Source organism: Megascapheus bottae, unplaced genomic scaffold, assembly GCF_031878675.1.
Source record: "Megascapheus bottae isolate mThoBot1 unplaced genomic scaffold, mThoBot2.hap1 HAP1_SCAFFOLD_77, whole genome shotgun sequence".
NCBI lineage: Eukaryota > Metazoa > Chordata > Mammalia > Rodentia > Geomyidae > Megascapheus > Megascapheus bottae.
Genome location: NW_028327771.1, coordinates 416678 through 443355, shown reverse-complemented (window position 1 = coordinate 443355; position 26678 = coordinate 416678). Strand labels below are relative to the sequence as shown.

The following is a 26678-nucleotide window of genomic DNA, read 5'->3' as shown; positions in this document are numbered from 1 at the left end:
AGAGAGCTCTTTACCCCAGGGTGCCATCCTACAGACACCTCCTAGCTCCATCTCTGGTCACATCACCCTTGGAACCTTCAGGAACAGCTTACTTCTCCCAGTATAAACTCTCCTCCAGTGACAGAAGAGAGTTTTACTAATTATTTAGTCAAGAGGAGTCTAGGCTATGAATGTGAGATTTGGAAGCCATTGCAAAACCCACTGCCTTCCACCTGCTCGTGTCCTCCTGAAGTGACCAGGGCAGTGAGGTAAGCATAGGTACACAGTAGGCAGAAGGAGACCGCCAGCTGAGGTACAGGCAGATGACCACTGGAGGAAAGCCAGCTGTACATGGAGAGCCAGATATGGGATTCCTGAAGATACTCGGTGAACTTGAAGTAGAAAAGCTGAAACAGAAACCACAAGAGGCATTTGTATGAACAGAGTAAAATCCCAATCAATAGCTTATCATTTTCTGTGCTGAGACCCCGAACGTTTTGGCTTTTCTGCACTGACTGGCCTCTTATTACATACAAATTTAAGATAAGGATAATTTTATAGATAACGAAGAACAAAAAGCAATGCAATTAACTTGGTAACAGTTTAAAGAAAAACACTGTAATGAGAGATGAAGAATTAGACACTAGGTTCCAATCACATATGCTGTGGAATGACTCTGGCCTAGGACTTACCTTCTGGAAGCCAAGCCCATGCCTCAGGCAGGTGAGCTCCCGCTCCACATGGCCATCACCTCGGCTTGCAGCCAGCCAGCACTGGGCAGGGAAGAACCAGCCCTGTCCTGAACACAAGTCCTTCACCATCATGTGACTGATGTACAAGCTAGGGGAATGTCCCCGGCAGTCATGCCACAGGCGGATCTTCTGGAGTGGGCCCAACTGGGCAGATACACTGGTAACACATACAACAATGTCTCATCACCTACTTGTACAGAATGGGGTGGATGCATTACCAGCACGGTGCGACCCACATGGCAATGATGGCCCATGGAGGGGTGGCTGGGATGTGCTAGTCCATCGATACCACGCAGAGTGACAGGTGTGGTCCCCAGAACAAAACCAGTGGATAGTGGGCCACACTGAGCAATGGCTGGTGTGAACTCTAGGTCTTCAGTCTCTGTCATTATCATCCCCCCTCACTCACATGTTTGATTTGTGTGGTCTCAGTTACCCATTATCAAGCATCATCTAGCAGAATTAAATGGAACATTCCAGCAATAAATAACTCATACCTTTTTCAACCAATGTTATTACAGAATAATATTATAGTCACTCTGTGTCATTGTTAGTGATTACAAATGTCCTGCTGAGCCTCAATGACTTTTTCTTGGATATGCATGTATAGAACAAACAGTAGGTATGGAATTCAGTACTGTCTGTTGTTTCTGGACTCTACTATGGAAAATAAAGGGAGCTACAGCTGTTTCTCTAAACCAAAGTCACTGAAATAAAATCCATCTATTCGTATATGGCATGAATTAATCTGAAGTTAATCAAAGACAACACTCCAAATCAATGAAATTTTCCTGAAATGGCTGGTGGGGAGGGCACTTCAGTACTTTTGTATTTTCATTTTTTTCTTTTGCCAGTCCTGGGTCTTGAACTCCAGGCCTGGGCACTGTACTTGAGCTTTCTCAAGTCTAGCATTCTACCACTTGAGCCACAGTACCAGTTCTGGCTTTTTCTGTGTATGTGGTACCTAGGATTCAAACCCAGGGCTTTGTTCAGGCTAGGCAAGCACTCTAGCACCAGGTCAAGGTCCCAGCCTACTTTTATATTTTCTAATAATGTCAGGGGCTTTGACATTAATTCTTGACATGTCCTTTTCCCTCCAACTCATCATCATTGTCATACAATAAGTCACTGCTCTGCCAAATCTAGGACAATACTAATTAATTTAATCAGATTTAATGACAGAAATACTGTGTTTCTGGCCCATGAAATCAATGCCTCCTTAAACCAGACACTGGCAGCTTCACTCCTGCAATCCTAGCCACTCAGCGAGGAGGCTGAGACCTGAAGAACACAATTTGAAGCCATTTCAGGCAGATAAATTGGAGAGACTCTTCTTTCCTGTTACCCAGAAGAAACAAACTGGACATAGAGATGTGGCTCAAGTAGTAGAGTTCTAGCTTTGAGCAAATAAGCTAAGGAAGAGCTCAAAGCTTTGAGATGAAGTGCCAGTATTGGAACAACCATATAAAAAGTTTGAATGTCTTCCCCCTACCCCATTCCTTCATGTAAAGAAACATTTTCATCTATTCCAGATACTATTAGGATAAATTTAAAAGAACAATTTGTAAACCAGTGATTACAATTGTCTTATTTTGGTTTGGGGTCCCCCAATTCTGGCTGGCCCCCTTTCCCAAATTTATGGTTGGAAAACACCAGATACCTCAGGATGAAAATGTGCTGGGGATTTCCTTGGAACAGTGGCTTCTCTGGACAGCAGAGTTCTCTGGTTTCTGAAAGTCCATTTTCACCACATAAAACAATGAAAACCTCAAAATAGACACAAGGTATAAGGTCAGGATGTGTCACCAACACATAGGGCATGCTGAGGTGACACTTCAGCTTCTAGTCCCTCTACAAATCTGCCCAACAGGCCATCAAGCATGGAGTTCTGGGGAGGCATGAGGGACACATGGCTGGGATAGGGCTTCTAGGGTGAGGACTTCTCTGGACAGAACCACAAAGAGGACTTGGAAATGGAGTCTGGGAAGGCTGGCCTTCCGCATACTTGATGCAGACAAGAGACCCTCACCTGGAATTCACCAGCATTTCTCTTACTCAGAAGGCAAGAGAGCAGAGCAGGGAGTTCGACATCTCACACCATCAGCCTAAACAACAGATGCTGGAGGAGAACTGTTGGACCCCATGGTGGGGCCAGCCTATGGGCAGGGCCAGCCTATGGGCAGAGCCAGCCTGTAGGTGGGGCCAGCCTGTGGGCGGGGCATTCACATCTGCCTTGTCTTGGGACTGAGTTTGTCTCTCTCCTTGATGAAAGAAAGTTATGACTCTGATGGAGTATAATGTTTCAATTTTTCATTTAAGAAATATAGTTATTGTTTTGAAATCCTCCCACATCCACAAATATATATCTTTGAATAGTAACTAAATGTTGGTGGGATTTTTTTGTTTAATTGCTTGTCTGCCTTTAGGCTTCAGGAATTTAATTTATGTGTATAATGTAAAGAATTACATATTATCTTCTTTCAGGACAGCTAGTGTCCTAGAACATTTTACTAAACCGTTTCTCTCTGTTTTTTTGTTGTTGTTGCTTTGATTTTTGCTTGTCCCAGGGCTTGAACTCTGGGCCCAAGTTCTGTCCCCACGCTTCTTTTGCTCAAGGCTGGCACTCTACCACTTGAACCACACAGCGCCACTTTCTCCTGTCTGGTTTTTATGGCCTACACAGCTGTCTAGGTAGATTTTAAGGTCTCAAATCTGTCTCCTCAAGCCTAACAATCTATCTCCTCACAAAGATTACACTCTATCACCAATGAAAGCTTCAAAATAAATCTGTCTCTGTGGTGGGAAATCCTTGCCCAGTTCTCTCTCTAGCTGACTTGACTGTTCTGTCCTGTGTTCTTTACTACATGAAATTTAGAATCAGTTGCTCAAATGACAAAATCCAGAATAATGATTAAATTTAGCCTCTTCATGTCTTGGATTTTCATCTCTAAAAATGGATGAAATGAGCATATTGATAGAATTTAAACTCATGGTATTAGCCTTCTTACTAATGCCATAAAGTAATTTGGGAAAAATGGTAAAGGAAGATGAGCTGCCAAGTCTGAATAAATACAGCTTTGCTGAGATCCTTCATCCTTGCTGGGAAAGATCTCTCCATGATGGCCTGGCATGTGTTTCGTGAGTTCATTTCCAGGCACCACACTATTTTATAACTGATGAGAAGAATCTTTTTCTTTCTTTTTTCTTTTTCTCATCAGTGGGGCTTGAACTCTGGGCCTAGGACCTGTCCCTGAGTTCTTCAGCTCAAGGCTAGCACTCTACTACTTTGAGCCACAGTGCCAATTCTGGTTTTCTGGTGGTTAATTAAAGATGAGAGTCTCATGGACTTTAGTGCCCAGGGCTGGCTTTGAACCGTGATCCTCAGACCTGAGCCTCCTGAGTAGGTAGGATTATAGGTGTAGGCCACCAGCACCCAACTGATGAGAAGACTCTTGTCTCCACTGATATATAATAGAAAGTATTGCCATGTGTAGAGATGACTGGTTATTTTTCCCCCAATCATGAATCCTGCTAGTTTGTTAAGTGTGTTCGCTTTAATGATCCCCTGATGGTTCATTTCCCTTTGTATATGATGAGCATAGCCTGTGTGGTTAACCCACTCTCTCTCACTCCCTGTTTCTGGATGGTTCCACACTCCCTTCTCTGCATCTCAGTCCTGTGTAACTATGGTGCCTCCAGAAATGGAGGGATGAGTTATAAGTGTTGAGGCACCTCTCTCTCATCAGGGATCATTACATCATCTAAATGTGTCTGGAAACACATCTGCCAACCTACACAGCTCTAACTCCAGTGTGGGGGCCCTGCAGGCCTCTTCCACAGCCCTCTTAGCTATAGATACTCCCCTGGGGTTCTGAGACAAGTCTCCCTCTCAGTTCTCCCATCATTTCTCTTACTCCCCATCCTCTTCCTTCTGTTCCTTTATGCCCAAACTAGCCATGTGTTCACCTAACCAGAATGGTATGGATACTTCTGATCTCTTCCTTCCTTAAGACTGTGGGGTTATCGACCCAATGTGACCTCAGAAGAGTATAGCTAGTTTCTCAAAGTCTCTGAGATAGAAGCTGTGTCTGCTGGCTGCTTTCTGTGGTACAGATGCAAGGAGCTGGGATTTAAACTGATAGAAGGGGACAAGTTGACCCTTTTGCCTTTATGGATTGGGAATGGAAGGGGGAAAGATGGACAAGTTCAGAAACTGGGATGGCGACCAGAAGACAGAGCAGCTGAATGATCAGATTGCCGCTAGCGTGCGTGCACGCCGGCATTGGGGCTTGAGTATTGGGCCTCACACTCTCATTTGGCTTGTTTGCACAAAGCTGGCACTCTACCATTTGAGTCACACCTCCACTTTGGGGTTGTTGCTGTCTAATTGGAGATTAGAGTCTCACAAGCTTTTCCACCCAGCTGACTTCAAACTGTGATCCTCTGATCTGTCTCCTAGGTAGCTAGGATTACAGATGTGAGCCATCACTGCCCCCACCAAATGGTCGCTTTGGGCACCCTCAGGCCTACGCATACCCTAGAGCCTCACTAGAGACCTCCCCAGCAGCCTCAAGTTACCTTTGAGGTAAACCGGGCTGGAGACTGGAAGCCAGTGGTCATGACAAGTGCATACAGGCGGTGGCCGGGCGGCGTGTCTTCTTGCAGACAAATGTATCCAATTTTCTTTTTGTTATGCCAATCTACATAGTTGTTTTTAGTAACCAGAAATCCATAAAGAATAGCAAGGACCACAATAAGAAAACTGGGAAGCAGGTTCTGTGGGTGCCTGTTAATGAGGAAGAGAAATAGTGACGCGTGGAAACAGATATCGGAAGACTGACCCTGTCACCCTTATACCCAGTCCTTGTTTAGATATGAGTTTGAGGCTACATGGAGAAGGCTCTGCAGACCCCGAGCAGCCCAGTGGTCGGTGACTAACCCCTACAGCCTGGACTATGATCCAGCTTCCATGGAGATTGCTGACCCAAATGTGGCTGGGACACCTGCTCCCTGCTCCTGTGAAGACTCAGCAACGCCAGCTGTGTGGTGAGTTGCAGCAGTATGCTTGCTAATTTCCCCTCTCCTCTTTCCTCCTAGCAGAACAGAGTGAGGAAAGGTTGCAGTGGTTCCTATAGCCTCAGCTGAATCCCACCTGTCACTGTAGGTGGCCCTGACTGCTCCCGACTAGTGGGTCCATCTTCCCTGTGCCCTTTGGAGCAGTGCTAGAAAACCCCTGCCCCTTCTGGCCCTGATCCTTAGCCTCCTGAATAGCTAGGATTACAGGTATGAGCCACTGGCACATATCTATTGGGGGGGTTGTTTGTGTTTTTTTTCTTTCTTCTCATTTCTTTTTTTTTGGGGGGGGGGAGTCAGTCACAGGGCTTGAACTGGGTGCTGTTCCTGAGCTTTTGTGCTCAAGGCTAGCACTCTACCACTTTGAGCCACAGCTCTACTTCTGATTTTTTAGGTGGTTAATTGGACATAAAAGTCTCATGAGGGCCAGGAGTTTGGCCTAGTGGTTAAAGTGCTTGCCTAGCATGCATGAAGACCTGGGTTCGATTCCTTGGTACCCCACATACATAGCAAAAAGCCAGAAGTGGTGCTGAGGCTCAAGTGGTAGAGCTCTAGCCTTGAGAAAGTCCAAGGACAGTGCTCAAGCCCTGAGCTCAAGCCCAGGACTGGCAAAAAAAAAAAAAGTCTCACGAACTTTCCTACCCAGGCTGGCTTAGAACCTCGGTCTCTCAGATCTCAGCCTCCTGGGTAGTTAGAATTACACTCATGAGCCATCAATACCTGGAGATACACACACACACACACACACACACACACACACACACACACATATATGTATACATACATGCATATCTTTAATGAACAAGACAGGGAAGGTTTCTGTACACCAGAGCTTGCTCTTGATTTGTTCATAGTTCAAACTGTAAATAGAGCTGTTCTGCATAAAAGAGTGACTATGAAAATATCACGAGAGCCAGAAGCAAGTTAAAACTTAGTTGTATCAATGCATAGAAACCAGGTTGGGAAGATCTGGCAGTGCCATCCCCATAGAATTAACTAAAGAAAAAAATTGATCAAGTTTCCATTGTTCCAAAGCTAAACTTAAGTATAAGAAATGTCCGTTGACTTTCTTGCATTCATAAATCTCTTATCTGTGGATGTAAGTATGGGCAGACAGTTTAGTATAACCTTTAAAGAAAATTAGTTCCTAATATCCATCCCTCTCTCAAAAAACAAAATAAGCAATCTGATTTCCTGCAGATGCTTAATTATCAGTGGGCATCTTGAGCAGGCAGTGGTAAAGCAAAACCCAGTCTTGGTTTAGAATGTGGCACTTACTTCTGTAACTCGGAAATGTCACTCACTTCAAAACTGGAGTTCAGCTTGTTTCTTAGGAGAGAGAATGATGCCAGTCGATGGTAGCTACAAGGGAAATGCCAGTTAGGGTACTGAACTTGGTAGATGCAGCTGTCTCCAGTGTGACCGTATGCCAGCGATGAAGTTCCAATTGTCATCATTTGATCATGTAGGCCTAGTTTACAGAGTTCATCTAAAACCTAAGTTAGTGCTGGACACTGGTGGCTGGCTCACATCTGTAATCCTCCCTACTCAGGAAGCCCATCTCAATTCTTGTAATCCTTTCCTTAAGTGCTTATTTTCAGCTTTACAAATAACCCTGTCATTGTTAACTGTTACCATAACAACCACCATAAATATCTACCTCACCCTGATCATTACTCATGTGTTATTCATTTTTGTTCCCCTGGCTATTAGAAAAATGCCTAGCAGGAAGTAGTATGTAACAGAGAAAGGAGGATTATATTACTGCATAATTTGATATCAAGTGGACTATTGGACTATTACCGGGAAGTTTGAATATTGCCATATAATTAGAGGGTGTAATACAGGAAAAGCAATTAACCTATATGGATATTTCCAAAATAATGGGACTGGACATATTTGACAAAAACAGTTTCTTATGGTTCAATTGGACTGAAGAAGATTTGTATTTATTTATTTTGCTAATCCTAGGGCTTGAACTCAGGGCCTGGGTGTTGTCCCTAAGCCTCTTTGTGCTCAGGGTTAGTGCACTACCACTTGAGCCACAGCACCACTTCCAGCTTTTTCTGAGTAGTTTATTGCCAATAAGAGTCCCACTAACTTTTCTGCCTCGGCTGGTTTCAAACTGCAATCCTTAGATCTCAGCCTCCTAAGGAGCTTGGATTACAGGCGTGAGCCACCACATCTGGTTGAATTTCTTATTTTTAACCCTATACATATACCATAAGAGCATCTTGCTCTAAGTTGTACTTCCCATCCTCTCCAATTTTTGTACTTTTAGAATTTTTTCCCTTTGGTGGGGAGGGGAGTTATTTATTTATTTATTTTATCTTTTTGCCAGTTCTGGGGCTTGAACTCAGGGCCTGGGTACTGTCCTTGGGCTTTCTCAAAGCTAGAGCTCTACACTTGAGCCACAGAACTATTTCCAGCTTTTTCTGTGTATGTGGTACCAAGGAATGAACCTGGATCTTTATGCATGATAGGCAAGCACTCTACCACTAGGCCAAACTCCCAGCCCAATGATTCTTCCTTTACATTTACTGTACTAGCTGGGATGACAGACATGATCACCATTGCCCAGCTTCTTGTTGGTTGAGATAGCAGTCTTGTGAATTGTTTTGCCTGAGTTGACCTTCATCTGTGATCTTCTCAGTCTCCACTTCCTGTGAAGCTGGGATTACTGGTGTCAGCCCCCTCCCCCGCCCCCCATACACTAGCTATCTTTAAAATCAGTAAGCTAGGTATGTCATAGAATAAAAATATTTGCTAGGTGCAGGCGTGTGGCCTAGTGGTAGAGTGCTTGCCTAGCATGTGTGAAGACCTGGATTGATTCCTTGGTACATCATACATAGAAAAAGTGGGAAATGATGTTGTGGCCTAAGTGATAGAGCTCTAGCCTTGAGAAAGCCCAAGTTCAATGCTCAGGCTCTGAGTTCAAGCTCTAGGAGTAGCAAAATAAATATTTTTCAGTTTAGTAACATGACTGAGATGACCAGAAATTCATGGGGAGGCTATTTATGACCACACAGGGTGTTTTTGGCTTCATGAAACTCACCATCAAGCCAGGCACTGGGTTAGGGGATGGAGGGTATCTCTACAGATGACACAGTTGGATGGCAGAGGTAATGAGAGCAGAGAACCCTGCATACTCAAAGGTTACCAGCGTGTCTAGAAGTAATAGATGTGTCTACCCCTTACCAATGGACTCAACTCCCTCCCTCACCCGCCTCTCTCTTTCTCTCTCTCTCCTCCCAGTCCTGGGGCTTGAACTCAGGGCGTGGGAACTGACACTTTTTGCTTAAGGCTAGTGCTCTGCCACTTGAGCACCACATTTGGCTTTTTCTGTGCATGTAGTTCCGGGGAATCGAACCCAGGGATGCATGCTAGGCGAGCACATTACCACTAGGTCACACTCCCAGCCCTGGACTCAGCTCTCAATAAATAGGCATCTATGCCTAATACATGTCCATCGCCATGGGGGGAGAGGGCAGGAAGATGTGAGGATGTGCTCCCCTACCCAAGGCTCTAATGCAGACCCATATCACAGTATATATGCTCAGGACTGGACTGAGATGACTCCGGAGATAGAACATGACCTGGCAAAGGCATAGGCCAAAGGCAGAACAAAATGCAGTCATTTACTAAAAGTTCCAGAGAATTCCTCACCAATATGATCATACCTGCAGTTTACTTTTCCTGGAGAAGTTCCTTGTTGTGGAGAGAAACTTTCAGATTTCCACTCTCTCTTATCCCAAAACATGCACTGGAGCCATTGGAAATGTACTGTATAGTTCAGGGCCTTAGCAAAATTCTTGTTGGGAGGTTTTCTGTCATAATCAGCATCCAATAGGGATAAATATCCCATGTTAGCTCCTAAGAAAAGAGAAAGAAAATGTAACAATGGCCAACTTTTTTACTGGCTGAGATAAGGTCTTGTAAACTTAGTGCCTAGGCAGGACTTGAACTGTGATCCCATAATCTCTACCTCTCAAGTAGCTGAGATTACAGGTGTTCCCAGCCTGTCTGGGGCAATCCCATGGAGAATTAACTGCATGCAGACTTTCACAAAGGAATAATGGGGTGCCAAGAAAGGGAACAGTGTCCCTAGTGTCCTCTGTGCTCCATGGTTCTTCTGATACTACGAACAGAGGGTTCACCCCATCCCGTGAGGCTGGACAGTGTTCAGTCTCTATCTCCAGCTGTCATTCAAGCCACTTCCTGCTTCTCTCCAGCCCATCATCCAACTCTAAATACTCACAGGTCCTGTACCTTTCCATTTGGCTTCAGACCATCTTTCCATATGTATGTATATGTATACATACACATATACGTGTGTGTGTGTATATATATACATATATATATATATAGGCAAAATCACTTAACATTCTACTTAACCATTTGAGCCACAGCACTACTTCTGGCTTTTTCTGTCTATGTGGTACAGAGGAACTGAACCAAGGGCTTCATGCATGCTAAGCAAGCACACTACAACTTGGCCACACTCCCAAACATCTTAGGTTCTGGAAATGAGGCTTTAGTCAGATGTATAGCCTGTGAAGATTTCCCATGCTGTAGTCTTTTTAGCTTAGTAACTAGGCCCTTGGATGTACAAAAATGTTTTAGTTTCATGCAGTTATCCCTTCAATTTGCTGAGCACCTGGAACTCTGTTCAGAAAGTTCCTGCCTATGCTGATAAATTCTTTTCTTCTTTTTCTAGTCCTGGAGCTTGAACTCAGGGCCTGAGCATTGTCCTTGGACTTTTCCTCAAGACTAGAGCTCTACCACTTGAGCCACAGCACCCTTTTCAGCTTTTTCTATGTATGTGGTACCGAGAAATCAAACTGGTCTTCAGGCATGCTAGGCAAGCACTCTACCACTAGGCCAAACTCCTGGCTCTGTATGCTGATTAACTCTAATGTTTCTCATACTCCTTGTAGTAGCTTCAAGGTTTCAGGTCTTATATTGGGGTATTTGATCCATTTTGACTTGACATTAATGTACAAGGTAACCACTACGGATCATTTTTCAGTCTTCTTTATATCAATGTATAGTTTTCCCAACACCATTGTTGAAGAGGATTTCTTTTATCCAACATAAAGTTTTGGCTCCTTTGTAAAACCTCAGAAGACTGTAGGTATATGGTTTTGTTTCTGGGTCTTCTAGTTTAGTTTATTGGTCTTTAGGTCTGTCTTTCTTTCTTTCTTTCTTTCTTTCTTTCTTTCTTTCTTTCTTTCTTTCTTTCTTTCTTTTGCCAATCCTGGGCCTTGAACTCAGGGCCTGAGCACTGTCCTTGAGCTTTTCCCTTATGGCTAGAGCTCTGTCACTTGAGCCACAGCACCACTTCCAGCTTTTCTATGTATGTGGTACCAAGGAATCCAAGCTGTGTCTTCATGAGTGCTAAGCAAGCACTCTACCATTAAGACAAACTACCAGCCTCTTGGTCTATTTTGGGCCATACCAAACCATTTTTGTTACTATAGTGCTGTAGTAAAGTTGGGGGGTTGAAATTGTGATAACCACATAGGCTCAATGGTTTCTCTCATTTGTCATTATCAGTAGAAACCTTGGGCTCTCTTACCAGAGATTTACAATAGAGCAAAACCTAGATACATAAGGCCATATAGGATGATGCTAAATAAAAGGACCTCTAGGATATAGAAACAAAAACCATATAATGAGTGATTGTTGTCCTTAATGTACTAGGTTATCTCTCATCTCTTTTGCTGTCCCTTGGTTATCGCATATTGTTACAGTATTTTACCTTATTATATGAAAAAAAAAGAAATTGTGAAAATCTCCCACATTGCTCCCCTTTTTTTGGCCAAGATTTACCTTGGCTGTTTGGAGCCTTTTTGGTTCCATTTGCATTTTTGGATTGTTTTCTCTGTCTTAGTGAAGAAAAATATTGAGATTTTGATGCAAATGTCATTGAATTTGTAGATCACCTTGGGCACAATGCCCATTTTCACAATATTAATTTTGCTGATATATAAACATGAGAATTCTTTTACTTATGGGAGTCTTCTTTAATTTCTTTCTTTAGAGTTTCATAGTTTTTGTTGTAGAAGACCTTAACTACTTTGGCTAGGTTTATTCCTAGGTATTATATACTCTTTAAGGCTATTATAAATGGAATTGTTTTTCTGATTTCCTTCTCTATCTGCTCATTGTTGAAATACAGAAAAGCTTTTATATGTTGCTATTTTGCCAACATCTGTCTTTTTTTTTTACTTTTCTATTGGTCCTGAAATTTCTTTTTTTATTTATTTTTATTGTAATGAATAGAAGGGTTACATTATATTCACCAGATAGAAGGTGCATTACTTCACATACATTGATATCCTTTCTCATGTCTTGGTCCCCATTTCCCTCCCCCCCACCCCTCATCTTGTTTTTCCCCCTTCCCTATCCAATTTCAAATAACCAAATACGCATTTATCCAATATATCAGATAACAAAGTGAAATACTGTAATAATATGAGATAACCAAGGGACAACAAAAGAGATGAGAGATAACATAGTACATTAAGGACAACAATCACCCATTATATGGCTTTTGTTTTTATATCCTAGAGATCCTCTTAGTCCTGTGCAGTTTGCTTAGGCATGGTAAGCTCTACTACCTTGCCTTTAGCCAGAGGAGACTGAGTAGCACCGTGGTTATGAAGGCCAGTCCTGTGTCTCTGTCCACTTCATCTGCAAGAGTCACCCATGGTCCTGTACTCCATGCTTCCATGTGAAACATAGACTAGTCCTCCTCTTTGGGGGAAGCCCCTGATGGCCAGAGTAGGCTCAAGCAGGTAGAGACAAAGTCAAGATGTGCAGATTGCAGGAAACAAGGCTGCAGTCAGATGGCTTGGCAGAAGTGAGGAACGAAAGAGAGGCTGCGGCAGGCAGAGACCCAGACATAGGTGTCCTGGGGAGAAGCAGTAAGAGCCACCTCTAAGGAGAAACAGGCCAGGTACTCCTCACCAACACCAAGAGAGACCAAGATAGTTCTTGCTTGTGGGGTGGTTTGTACTGAGCCATGGTTAGAGTATAAGCAGGAAGAGACTTGACTTGGATGTCAGTGTCACAAGGAAGCAAATTGCTGCCAGGCAGCTTTGCCCTCTCCAGAGAACTGAAAACAAAAAGTTTCTTTGGGCCCACTGACCTTCCTGCAGGACAGCAGGTATGTAAATGTCAGTAGTTTGTCCATCCCACGAGTGGATCTGTTTCACAAGGAAATCAGAAGGAGTAGGCTTCTTGAAGAATCTAAAAGACAGATGAAAAATAATAATGTCAAGCTTGTTTTTCTTTTTTTTGTATTTTATTGTTGGGGTAATGTATAGAGGGGTTATTGTGACATGCATCAGGTAGTGGGTAAATTACTTCTTGAACATTGATACCCTTTTCCATGCTTTTCTCCCAATGTCTAGTTTCTTTTCCTCTCAATCTCTTTAAAGTTGTCCTTCTCCACCTGTAACCTTGAGGCTAAGATCTGAGGATCCAGCCCAGGAAAACAGCTAAGAGATTTTTCTCTCCAATTATCCAGCAAAAAGCTGGAAGGAGAAAGTATGGCTAACATGGTAAAGGGTCAGCACTGGGCGAGAAAAGCTAAGTCAGAGCATGAGGTTCTGAGGTGAAGCTCCAGTACTGGCACAAAAATAACAACAATAACTCTTCTCACTGCAAGGAAGGAAGTGTGGGCTAGAAAGATCCTCTGTGGCATCACCCAGCCTCTTAATAGAAAAAATTCTACATATTAAAAATTATATTAAAAGACAAACAAAAGTAACCAACTTAATGTGTAGAAATGAAGTGAACACCTCAGGGTTTTGCCTGCCCCAGATGGCTTTGAACCATGATCCTCAAGTCTCAGCCTCCTGAGTAGTTACAAAACCCTCAACACACCTGACTAGCAGCATGACAGGAAATGCTCTTGTCTTTCCATTAGAAAATTCGATGTGTATCTGTAGAGATCCCTGGGAATTTCCAGAAAGCCCAGTGAACTGGTGGGAGTTCACCTGATTCCGCAGCAATACAAACATCGTTGTGTTGCTCTTGTTATTCTGTCATGGGCAAGAAAACAAGTTGGGCAAAGGTTGCCACTGGAAGAGTAAGTGCATTGAAAGTTACGGGGTTGAGCCCAAAATGGAACAGGACAAAGGCTTTCCTTACAGGGCTATCTTCCTCCCGAAACTCCACAGTCATGGGTGTCTGTAGCTGTCCTCTTGGGATGGGCCTTCTGCTGGCGCAGCTGTAGAGAGTGATGCCCACAACACCACCAACCTTGAGAAACAAGGATCGTCTCAGAAAGAAGAAGCCCATGGGTGCCTCCAAGGAGTGAAAGTAGGAAAGCAAACCACAATGATGGTATTTGGACAGTTCTGAAAAAGGGCATACTTGGCACGAGGGTCTGGTTTTCTTAGTAGGGTGGTAGGATTCCGGCTGAGTTTTTGCTACTCTTGTTAAAATCATTAACCCTGAAAGTTTTAAAAAGTATTATTTATATTTTGCTATAAGGGCTCATATCTGCTTGTGGTAGATAACAGTGGGTATCAGAGGGGCCCCCTCCTTCCCAGAAGTTACTCGTGGGGACCGTGCATTCCAAACTCATCGAAGCCCCTAAAATTCTTCAAAGGACAGAATTTTAATGGGCTCTATGTAAATGATAATTGCTTAGATAATGAACACCCTTACGTTGGATAGGTGAATTCTGCCCTCATGCTACACAGTTAGGTATACGTCTATTCTGGACTATTGGAATATTAGTCTGAAGAAATGAGCCAAGTTTTTGTTCCTATCTTTCTAGGAATATTTCTCATACCCTCAGTGTGGGATATAACTGGGCCCAGGTGCTGGTGGCAAAGCTCATGTCAACATTCACGCATTCATGACACCTTCATAAATGGTAGTGGTAAATCTTTTTTTGGTTTGTCCTGGGGTCCTTTCCCTTGTTTGACTGGTACTCTACCACTGGGGTCAAGTCTCCAGTCTTGTCTTTTCATGGTTACCTTTTATTTTTTGTCAGTTGTGGGGCTTGAACTCAGTGCCTGGGCCCTGTCCATGAGCCTCTTTGTGCTCAAGGCTAGTGCTGTACCACTTAAGCCACAGCACCATTTCTGGCTTTTTGTATGTGTGTGGTACCAAGGAATCGAACCTGGGTCTTTGTGCATGCTAGGTAAGCACTCAACTTCTGGCCCTGGACCCCTCATTTTATTAAGAGTTTTCTGGAGATTCTGATTTTCCAAGAGGTATGGAGACAGCAACACATGGTAAGCAGCTCCTCTCTGGGAGCTAGAAAGCAAGTACAAGCCTGCCAATCTAATTTTTCTGTTTACCTCCTGGTCACGCCAATGTGAATTGCATAGAAGTGACAGTTAACACCACCAGTACCTGCTCGGGACCCGGAACCCCTGGATAGGGGCTCTTCTTGAAGAACAGGAGTTGGCTTATGTAGCATGGGCGCTGTATTTCTTCTTGAGCAAGAGTGAGCCCAGCCAGGTCACCAGGTAAATGCACCTGGATGGAGCCCAGGCTCTGAACAGAGCTCTGAAGATTGTGATGAAGAAGGATCCAGAATTCCATCTGCCCAGTGCTCATGTGGAATCCATGCTTGTGACTCAAAGAAAGACACTTCTGAAAGAAGAGCATTTGCAAGGCAGATGAGTAAACCCCTGGATTCAGATTGAGCAGAATGACAAGATGCCCTGTCTGAGCTAAGGTCAGTTTCATTTACCTAAAAGACATGCATAGAGGATGTAATGACAAAAGATACTAAAATGTAAGCTACTTTCTTTTTTGTCTGAAAATTTTGCGCATTTAAAAATAATCTCGGGGCCTGGAGTTTGGCCTAGTGGTAGAGTGCTTGCCTAGCATGCACGAAGACCCGGTTTGATTCTTCAGTATCACATACATAGAAAAAAGCCAGAAGTGGTGCTGAGGCTCAAGTGGTAGAGCTCTAGCCTTGAGAAAACCCAAGGACAGTGCTCAGGCCCTGAGTTCAAAGCCCAGGACTGGCAAAAATAAATAAATAAATAAATAAATAAATAAATAAATAAATAAAATATTCTCTTGTTTTTCTTAAGGATTTTTTTTTTCTTTGCCAATCCTGGGGCTTGAACTCAAGGCCTGAGCACTGTTCTTGGGCTTTTTCCTCAAAGCTAGCACTCTGCCACTTGAGCCTCAGCACCACTTCTGGCTTTTTTCTATGCATGCGGTACTAAGGAATCGAACCTGGGTCTTTGTGCGTGCTAGGCAAGCACTCTACCACTAGGCCAAACTCCCAGCTCCCTGCAGGTTTTTTTTGATCATTTATGGGGCTTGAACTCTGGGCCTGGGCACTGTCCCTGAGCTTTTCAGCTCAAGGCTAGCACTCTGACACCTGAGCCACAACACCACTTTCAGTTTTCATGGTTAATGTGAGACAAGAATCTCACAGACTTCCAACTTCCATGCAGGCCTGGCTTTGAATCGTGATCCACAGATCTCAGCCTCCTGAGTAGCTAGGATTACAGGTGTGAGACACCAGTGCCCAGCTAACCCTGCAGTTCTTATGAAGGGAAAAGACATCTTACTTACTAGCAACACATCTGAAATGACCTTCATTCCTTCTTCTCGTAAGTAGTTCTCATTTTTCAAGTTTTCTTGTTTGCTGGCTTCCCAGACTCCAGAAACGAGAAGGATAAGTTCAAGACCAAGTCCTTTATCACCCACAAATCTTTCCAAGAACTGGCCATGAGCAAGGAGTGACTGGGAATACCTGAGAATGTGTACTGCACTAACAAAGCTTAACTATGTGAAAAGAAGAGATAAAAAACAAAACAAAACGTTTTTTGACATCCACAATGCATATATTTGGACCCTTTTCATTACTATTAGAATTAGTATAATTGAACTTTTTGTCAACAGAATTGGATGGTCCATGTTTGGTCTCAGCAACCATTTGCTTCCTGAAAATTGTTCTCACTCATGAAATGATCAAGGAAAGGAAGAATGACCCCAGCAGCATTTCAGGTATTGATATTATCTGGTTTGAGTGCTAAAAGCCACTCTACAAATCCTTTGAACTCTTTTTTTTTTCTCTAGTCATGAGGTTTGAATTCAGGGCCTTGGCACTATCCCTAAGCTTTTCAGCTCAAGGCCAGCACTCTACCACTTTGAGCCACAGTGCCTCTTCTAACACACTGAACTCTACTGACCCCAAATAACTGAAGTTTCTCCTTGGTGCTATCCATTTTCTTCTCAATAAAGAGGCCTTTACCTGTTCTTTGCCAGGCAAAATTCGCATTCTCTGCCTTTTCCTAAGCCCTCACCATGGACCATTTCCGGTCAAAAAAGTAGAGACTAAGCCAGTGGCTCATGCTTGTAATCCTAACTACTCAGGAGGCCGTGACCTGAGGATCATGGTTCAAAGCCAGCCATGACACTCTTATCTCCAATTAACCACCAGTAAACCAGAAGTAGAGCTATGGCTCAAATTGGTAGAGCACTAGCCTTGAGCAAAGGAGCCCAGGGACAGTGCCCAGCCCCTGAATTCAAGTCCCACAACTGACAACAACAACAATAAAAAGTAGAGACTACAATACAGTCCCTGTTATCTACTATCAACCACTGGAACAAGTAGTTGTCCTTCACTGGCACAAGTGAATTTTTTTTTCCTCTTTCCTACTTGCTCTGAAAGATATTTAAAGGCAAATCTGAGTACTAGGACTTGAACACAGGGCTTTGTGTTCTTATTTAGCTTTCTTACCCATGGCAGGCAGTCTACCACTTGAGCCATACTTCCATTTCAAACTTTTTGCTGGTTAACCAGAGACAGATTTTGAGCCTTTTTTGCCCAGGCTGTTTTTGTTTGTTTGTTTGTTTGATTTTGTTTTTGTGGGTCATTGAGTTTGAACTCTGCCTGGGCGCTGTCCTTGAGCTCTTCAGCTCAAGGCTACCACCCTACCCCTAGGACTGGGCACTGTTCCTGAGCTCTTTAGGTCAAGGCTACCACCCTACTCCTTGAGCCACAGCACCACTTCCAGTTTTCTAATGGTTAATTGGAGATGAGCATCTAATGGCCTTTTAGTGCCTGGCTTGGCTTTGAACCTCGATCCTCAGATCTCAGGCTCCTGAGTAGCTAGGATTACAGGCGTGAGCCACTGGACTGGGCTACTACTTCTTTTTATTGGTGCCAACACTAGGAACTGAAGTCAAGGCCTCTGTCAGCCTTTTCAGTCATAACTGATGCCGTGCCACTTGAGCTATGCCTCCATCTACTTCTGGCTTTTTGCTGATTAATTGGAGCTAGGAGTCTTGTGGATTTTAATGTCTGAATTTCTTCCATTCCTCTTTTTTTTGTCAGCTGTGGTGCCTGAACTCAGGGCCTGGCACTATCCCTGGGCTTTTTTTGCTCAAGGCTAGAGCTCTACCATTTTGACCCACAGAGCCCCTTCTGGTTTCCTGGCAGTTAATTGGAGATAAGAGTCTCATGGACTTTCCAGCCTGGCTGGCTTTCAACTGCAATCCTCAGAACTCAGCTTCCTGACTACAGGCATGAGCCACCAATGTCCTACCATTCCTATTTCCTTTAAAAACCAACTTCAAAAGTGCACTAAGGTAGGCTGCCAATATTTCTGCAGTTTTGTTGTGTTCCTAATTCTGGGTCTTGGCATATTTATTCAAGTGCATGTTTCCTCTGCATTTAGTTATACTTAGCAATGTCTAAACCACAGGGAGCAATGCTTTCTTCTTTGTCCATTAGTTGCTCCTAGCAATCACTAATGTGTATACATGACAAAATTAAGGTTCCAACATATATTTAGCTAAAACGTTTTCATAAATACAGCTTATGATCAAACTGTTTAAAAACCAATAACATCAAGATAGTTTGGAAACATAGTTAAGCTACTATGAATATCCTATCTTAGAGGTAGCCATCAAAATAGCACCTTCGATTTAAATACTCATCCACCAAAAGTGTGAAAAGTGCCTCATAGGACATATGATAGGAAGGGGCCAGAGAGAAGGGGGACACAGGAACAGAGGGAGGAAGTATGGGAAAAATGCTCTCATCACGTTCAATGAACATGGTGTAAAAGTTGAACTATGTAACTTGAGGGGATGGATGGGTTTGGGAAAGATTAGGAACAATAAAGGAGCTGGGGACACTGATAAAGACACATTGTAGCTGGGCGTGGTGGCTCAGGCCTGGAATCCTAGCAACTCAGGAGGCTGAGAGGATTGCAGTTCAAAGCCAGCCTGGGCACTAAAGTCATGAGACTCTTAACCCCAAATAACCACCAGAAAACTGGAAGTGGCACTGTAGCTCAAGCAGTAGAGCTCTAGTCTTGAGCTAAAGAGCTCAGGGACAACACCCAAGCCCACAGTTCAAGCCCCACAACCAGCAAGAAAACAGAAAAGAAGATGCATTCTACTCAAAATTGGACTATAGAACTAGAACTTCTGTGCAGCTACTTAAAAGACGTATTAATTTAATTTTTTTTAAAAAAATGTTAGTTTTGAGGCTTGAACTCAAAGCCTGGGTACTGTCCCTAAGCTCTTTCCCTCAAGGTTAGTATTTTACCACTTCGGGCCACAGCACTGCTTCCAATTTTCTGGTAGTTAACTGGAGGTAAGAGTCTCACAGATTTTCCTATCTGGGATGGCTTTGAACCACAATCCTTAGATCTCAGCCTCCTGAGTAGCTGGGGTTACAGGCCTGAGCCACCGGCACCAGGTTTTACATTTTTAAGTAAGAACATATTATGACCATGTTTCACACTAAAGTCAGAAGATCAATGTATCTCAAAAGATCTTAAGAAAGAAGCATTATTGTGCTAGAATAAAGTCATTTACACATTGCCTCGAGTAAAATGGGTTCTCTTAGATCTCTGAAGAGTTCATGGAGTAGGTAGCATGAGAAGAAAGCAAAATCGTCCCAAAGGAAGAAATAATCCATTTCATACTGAGTGAGAAAGGCATTACCTTCACCAAAATGTTCATTATGTGGCTAGTGCCTTAAAAAATGAATTTCGACTTTAAATTTTCAAATTTCTTTTTTTCCCTTTCTTTCTTTCTTTTTTCCTGTTTTTTTGTTTTTGTTTTTTTGTTGTTTTTTTTTTGTCAGTCCTTGGGCTTCAACTCACAGCCTCGGTACTGTCCCCGAACGTCTTTTGCTCAAGGCTACCACTCTACTTGAACCACAGCACCACTTCTCAAGTTTTCTGTGTATATAGTACTGAGGAATTAAACTCAAGGCTTCAGATATGCTGGGCAAGCACTCTGCCATTAAGCCACATTCCAAGCTCAAGTTTTCAAATTTCTATACACAGGAATAAAATTCTCCAGCCATGATCTAAATGTCAAGATGTAATTCTAGAAATTTCATTCTTCAGGAACTGGCCATTCAAAATTATGCAGTGAAAAAAAAGCAGAAAAAATATACTTGCAAATAAATAGCACTTACCTTCTGAGGAAGACCTATGAGGTCTCTTAATAAAAGAATCGAATCAATCATTTCTTCCTGATAGCAGAAACAAGCAAGTAAAAGGGGGGAGGGTGGAAAAAGATCTTTTTAGTGTTGAGCAGACTTTATGATTTCGTTTCTTCCTCCTCCCTACATTCTTTCTCCATCCATCTCCCTGTCTTCTTCTCTCCTTTCTTCCTTCCTCCCTTCTCTTTTCTTCTTTCTTTCTTTCTTTTTTTCCCTGATTGGTATTTTATCATTTGAGCCACACCTCTAGTCTAGCTTTTGCTGGTTAATTTAGGGCTGGTTTTGTTTTTGCTTTTTTGTGGGTCATGGGGTTTGAACTCAACCTGGGCTCTTCAGCTCAAGGCTACTGCCCAACCCTTGAGCCAAGTCCCACTTTCCATTTTCTAGATGTTAATTGGAGGTAAGAGTCTCAGGTTTTTTGTGCCCAGGCTGGCTTTGAACCTTGATCCTCAGATCAAGGCCTCCTGAGTAGCTAGGATTACAGGCATGAGCCACCACGCCCAGCAGGGGCTAGTTTTGAACCCTGATGCACTGTATCTCAGTCTCCTGAGTATCTAGGATCAGAGGCCTAAGTCACCATTATCTATCTAAATGATGTCTGGCAATGAAATATGACATAAGGTATGCTCTTTGTAGATGTAAACATTCTTTAGTGACCACTATAGGACAGACTTGCAGAAATGTGAGCAAGGACGCCAACTGTTATGGCTTGTATATGAATCCCCCACAGCCTTATGTGTTGAAGGTATAGTCTCTAATTGTTACATCCAATCACTGAAAGATAATTGAACTTGGACCATAAGGCTTTACTCTCATCAATGGATTAATCTGTAGATTGAGTCACAATTTGATGTCACTACTTTGGGAAGTAATAGAAACTATAGGAGGGATGGATTAAAGGAATTAGGGGCCTGGAGGCATGTACTCAGGGACCCCCTTTCTCCTGGACCCCTTAATTCTACTCTCCAGATAGATAGATAGATGGACAGATAGATAGATAGATAGATAGATAATCTCTTCCTTTATATCTATTTCTATCTCTATCTTCTTTATCATCTCGGTGTCTATCTCTATCTGCCTCTACTTACTGGCAGTTTTAGGATAAACAAATGACTCCTTTGTACCTTTTTGTGGGGGGAGTTACTAGGAGGGGGGTCATGGGACCTGAACACTGTCCCTGAGCTCTTCAGCTCAAGGCTACTGCCCTACTCCTTGAGCCATAGTACCACTTCTGGTTTTCTAGTGGTTAATTGGAGGTAAGAGTCTCATGGTCTGGCCAGGAGTTTGGCCTAGTGGTTAAAGTGCTTGCCTAGCATGCATGAAGACCCGGGTTTGATTCCTCGGTACCACATATAGAAAAAACCCGGAAGTGGTGCTGAGGCTCAAGTGGTAGAGCTCTAGCCTTGAGAAAGTCCAAGGACAGTGCTCAGGCCCTGAGCTCAAGCCCAGGACTGGCAAAAAAAAAAAAGAGTCTCATGGTCTTTAGTGCCCAGGCTGGCTTTGAAGGGAGATCCTCATGTCTCAGCCTCCCTGAGTAGCTAGGATTATAGGCCCACCACACCCAGCTAATAATTGACTTTTAACATGATAAGGTAGTTTTAACAAGATAATGGCAGGTTGTATTAAAGTAATTTTTACTTGCAGAAACATCAGTAGAATTATTTGCAATGCTGAATTTACTTGCATCACTTTCTTTTTCATAAACCAGTGACATTGATTTGCAAGACACCTCAGCAAGTAAGAGAGACACTGTGGTCATGAGCAGGGGCCAAGGTGCCTGTCCACTCGCCTTCTTTCCTTGTTTGTGTTTCATAAGCATGACCACATGTCAGGAGCTGACCACGTGCCAGGGGGGCCAACTGGTCTCAGGCCTCACCACTTTATGCAAGTTTACAGACAGTTTACTTTCCCCTACCCTGAGCCATACCTGATCTTCAAACCCTAATTTGCATAAGGAAGAAACGAAAACGAAGGTATCCTGCATTTGTGACCACCAGCCACATGAAGCAGCTGTGTTCTCCTTTGCCAAACGTCTCAGGATTCCAGTGATCAAGGTAATGAAGTTCCTTGTTTCCCTATGACTCCCCATCAGCTGGAGGGTAGACAGGCTCTTTAGGCTGGAATTGTATCTGAAGGAAACACCAGAGGTTATCATGGTTGAATATATATAGAAAACTTTTCATTCTTCCTGTCAAGGGTTAAGCAGAATTTATTTTTCTTAAGTGGGTAAGTGAAGAAACAGAATGATACAAAATGTTCTGTGCAGAAGAAAGTCTGAAAAGACACAGTACAGTACCATACCAAAGTCTTATAAAAACCTCTTTTGTGGGAACTGAACAGGGCACAAAGAAACAGGTACTGACATATCTACTCCTGGCAAATAAAGAAATGTGGTCCACATCTGTCATCCTAGCCACTCAGGAGGCTGAAATATGATGATCAGAGTTTGAAGCCTGTGTGTGGTTTGAATGTCTGTAAGAAGTTTATCCCCAAACCACCAAAAAAAAAAAAGCCAGAAATTGCAGAGCACTAGCCTTGAGCAAAAAAAAGCTCAACAACAGTTCCAAGGCCTTGAGTTCAAGCCCCAGGACACACACACACACACACACACACACACACACACACACACACACACACACCCTATATATGTAAATCAAAAAATGAAAGGGAGAGAGAAAATCCATAATAATAATACCATCATAATCCATAGAACAAGGCAGAAAAATCTATCTATCTATCTATCTATCTATCTATCTATCTATCTATCTATCTGACTAAAACAGAAATAGACCAACATCTATAGACCACTTTTAGTGAACAAAGTAGAACATACATTTTTTTCAAGTACACTCCAAAATTTCTAGAATACATCATATATTAGGCCATAAGACAAAGTATGTTCTCTGATTATCATGGCATTAAATTTGAAATCAAAGATGAAAATTTGGCAAATTCACATAGCTTTGAAAATTAAACAATACACCTTTCAATAACTGATAGTTCAAAATGCAATAAAAAAGGAAATTATCAACTATTTTGAAACTAACAAATGAAAATGTCACACCTCAAACCATATGGGATAGAGCGAAGGAGGGAAATTTATAGGTGTAAATGTCTATAATCCTAGCTACTCGGGAGGCTTAGATCTGAGGTCCACTTTTCAAAGTCAGCCTGGGCAAAAATGTCCATGAGACAAACCACTCAGAAAAAGACAGAAGTGGAGCCGTGGCTCAAGTGGTAGAATGCTAGCCTTGAGCAAAAGAAGCTCAGGGTCAGACAGAGTGCAGACCCTGAATTCAAACCTCAGGGCTGGAAAAAAATAAACAAAACTCAAACAATAAAAGGAAAGGCATATAGATTAAGTGCAGAAATGAATGAAATAAAGAATACAAAAAAATAGAGGGGGTTGGGGATTTAGCTCAGTGGAAGAGCCCTTGCCTAGCAAGTGCAAGGCCCTGAGTTCGGTCCTCCGCTCTGGAAAAAAAAAATAGAAGGGAAAAATCAATGAAACAAAAAACTGATTCTTTGAAGAGATCATCTCAGCCCAAATTACTAGCTATACTAATGATAAGACAAAAAGAAAATAATTTAGTAACTAAAATAACCACATAGTATAAAAGGTTTATGACAGAATACTGGTTTTGAAGAACAGAAAATTGTATACATCAAAAGATTAAAGAATATTAATAAAGTGGAAAAAATCCTAAAATGATAGACTCAAACTGACTCAAAAAGAAATTTTAAAAACTGAATACTGGGCTGGGAGTATGGTCTAGTGGTAGAGTGCTTGCCTAGCATGCATAAAGCTCTGGGTTTGATTCCTCAGTACCACATACACAGAAAAGGCCAGAAGTGGTGCTGTGGCTCAAGTGGTGGAGTACTAGCCTGGAGAAAGCTCAAGTCAGTGCCCAGTCCCTGAGTTCAAGCTCCAGGACTGGCAAAACAAAAACAAAAACAAGGGTTAATACTGGTGAGACTAAGTAGGTAATATAAAACCTCCCACAAAAATGTCAGACCCAGGTCAGGTCACTGGCAGTTTCTATGTGCAATTCAAAGGAGAATTGCCATCTAGCTTCCATAAAACCTTTACATTATTAGAGTACAGATTAGTCACTTTGGAAACATCACAGTATATCCATACAATAATTATTCAGCAATACAAAAGAAGGTGGTAGAAATTCACAAATTCATATCAGAGATGGAACTCAGAGCTTTCATATACTAAATGAAAAAAGTTGCTAATGATAACATTTTCATCATCCCACTGATGTGAAATTTCCCGACTAGATAAATCTAGACGTGAAGGGGTAGATCAGTAGAGGGGTGTGTGTGTGTGTGTGTGTGTGTGTGTGTGTGTGTGTGTGTGTGTACCTGTGTATGTACATGTGTGTATGGTGTGTGCTGGCACTGGAGCTTGATCTCAGGGCCTCACAATCTTGATTGCCTTTTTTACTCAAGGGTGTCACTCTACCATGTAAGCCACATCTCCACTTCTTAGATTAATAGTTATTTGGGCTAGAATGAAGAAGCTAAGTGGTGGGGCACAAAACTGACTGCTAATGAGTACCAATCATTGTGATCCTGAAAATATTCTAAGATATCAATTAAGGTAAGGCTAGCACAATTCTGTAAGTATACTAAAAAACAAAGAAGTGCACAACATCTTATTTTTTGGCCAGTCCTGGGGCTTGAACTCAGGGACTGGGCACCGTCCTTGAGCTATTTTTGCTCAAGGCTAGCACTCTACCACTTGAGCCACAGCACCACTTGCAGCTTTTTCTGTGTGTATGTGGTACCAAGGAATCAAACCCAGGGCTTCGATTCTAGGCAAGCACTCTACCACTAGGACACACTCCTGGCTCTGAAGTACACAACATTTTATTGGATGAACTATATAGTATGTATATAATGTATAAATGCCTCAACAAAGTTGCTTTAAAAAAAAAGCTGGGCATCAGTGACTAACACTGTAATCCTAGTTACTGAGGAGGCTGAGATTTGAGGATGGTAATTTAAAGCTAGCCTGGCAGGGACATCTATGAGACTCATCTCCAGTGAATTATCAAAAATCTGGAAATGATGCTGTGGCTCAAGTAGTAGAGCACTAGCCTTGACCAAAGAAGCTCAGGGACAGTGCCCAGGCTCTGAGTTCAAGCTCCAGGACAGACACCAAAAGCAAAAAAAAAAAAGCAAAAAAAAAAAGAAATAAAGAAAAGAAGAAAAAAGATTTGTAGGCTGGGAAGCAGGTGCATAACTGTCATGTGAATGTGAATCACCAGATTTACAATGGTGGAAAAGCCCTGGCTTCTGTTCCCTGTCAGAGATGTGTTCCTTGCCATCTCCTGGGGAAATATAAACACTGTTGTGCTATGGATGACTGTGTGGCCACATGGTACTCACAGGTCCTCACTGAGGCAGCTGTTCCCATGGAAACAGGGCATCACGGTCACTGCTGCAGTGCATGGCTGCACCTTGGAGCCTTCCCCATCTGTGATCTCAGTAGAAACCATGACTGAGGGAGCAGAAAAGGGGAATCATGGGCTGGGCAAGGGTTGGGGTGACATGGTAAGCTGTCCCTGATAGATGTCGACAGACTTCATAGGTTCAGAAGATGGTGAAAAAGAACACTGATGCAGGGGCAGGGGGATACCAGTGGAGGGAAATGGCAGGAAGTGGCTAGACTGAAAAGCTTTAAGAAGTGAGGGCTGAAGGCAGTCTTCCAGTCCCTGGAGATGTGTCTTCAGCAGGAAGATGGATCTGTGGCCTCTCATCTTCATCTCTCTTTCATACTGCCCAAGTGAGCTGCCAGCCTTCCCCACCACCCAATCCCTGCACAGGGTGCAATGCCCTCACAATTCCAAACAGTTACACGACCCAAACCTCCAAAACCAGGAGTCCAGATAATCTTTTCATGTTGGGTGCCAGTCCTGGGGCATGAACTCAGGACCTGGGTGCCTGGGCCTGAGACTTTGTGCTCAAGGCTAGTGCTCTACCACTGGAAGCCACAGCTCCACTTCTGGCTTTCCAGTGATTAATCGGAGATGAATGGACTTTCTTATAGACTTTTTTTTTCATAGACTCTCTTGCCTCAATTAGCTTTGAATTGTTCTGAAATCTCAGCCTCCTGAATAACTAGGATTACAGGCGTGAGCCACCGGCATTACAACTTGCCAACTCAACCATCTTTTACCCACATTTTCTTTTTTGGGGGTGGGGTGGGGCTACCTTGACTTGATTTAATCTATAATAAATTTAAGATTCACCAGATAGAATTTATTAATAGTAAACAAGAAATATCAAAAATATTTTGGCATCTTAATGCCAGTTATATTCCATTTAAACCTAGCTACGGACAATATTCTAATGCTATTTTTTTTCATGGTAAAGATAGATTAACAACAAGACAAAACATC

General features: G+C 42.7%; 1 protein-coding gene across 1 annotated transcript in view; it reads right to left on the bottom strand.

The window, feature by feature from the left end:
- The window catches only part of LOC150039226 (polycystin-1-like protein 1), an 88127-nt gene that overhangs the window by 29205 nt on the left and 32244 nt on the right, over window positions 1–26678 (bottom strand). The window contains exons 17-30 of the mRNA XM_090327942.1: window positions 25666–25777; window positions 22193–22394; window positions 20239–20295; window positions 16368–16580; window positions 15174–15425; window positions 13965–14075; window positions 13698–13855; window positions 12958–13058; window positions 9485–9677; window positions 7083–7166; window positions 5310–5517; window positions 2392–2498; window positions 672–888; window positions 213–386 (exon numbers count right to left, since the gene is read on the bottom strand). Of these exons, the coding sequence (XP_090184068.1) occupies window positions 213–386; window positions 672–888; window positions 2392–2498; window positions 5310–5517; window positions 7083–7166; window positions 9485–9677; window positions 12958–13058; window positions 13698–13855; window positions 13965–14075; window positions 15174–15425; window positions 16368–16580; window positions 20239–20295; window positions 22193–22394; window positions 25666–25777 (2189 nt within the window). The remainder of the gene's footprint in view (window positions 1–212; window positions 387–671; window positions 889–2391; window positions 2499–5309; window positions 5518–7082; window positions 7167–9484; window positions 9678–12957; window positions 13059–13697; window positions 13856–13964; window positions 14076–15173; window positions 15426–16367; window positions 16581–20238; window positions 20296–22192; window positions 22395–25665; window positions 25778–26678) is intronic.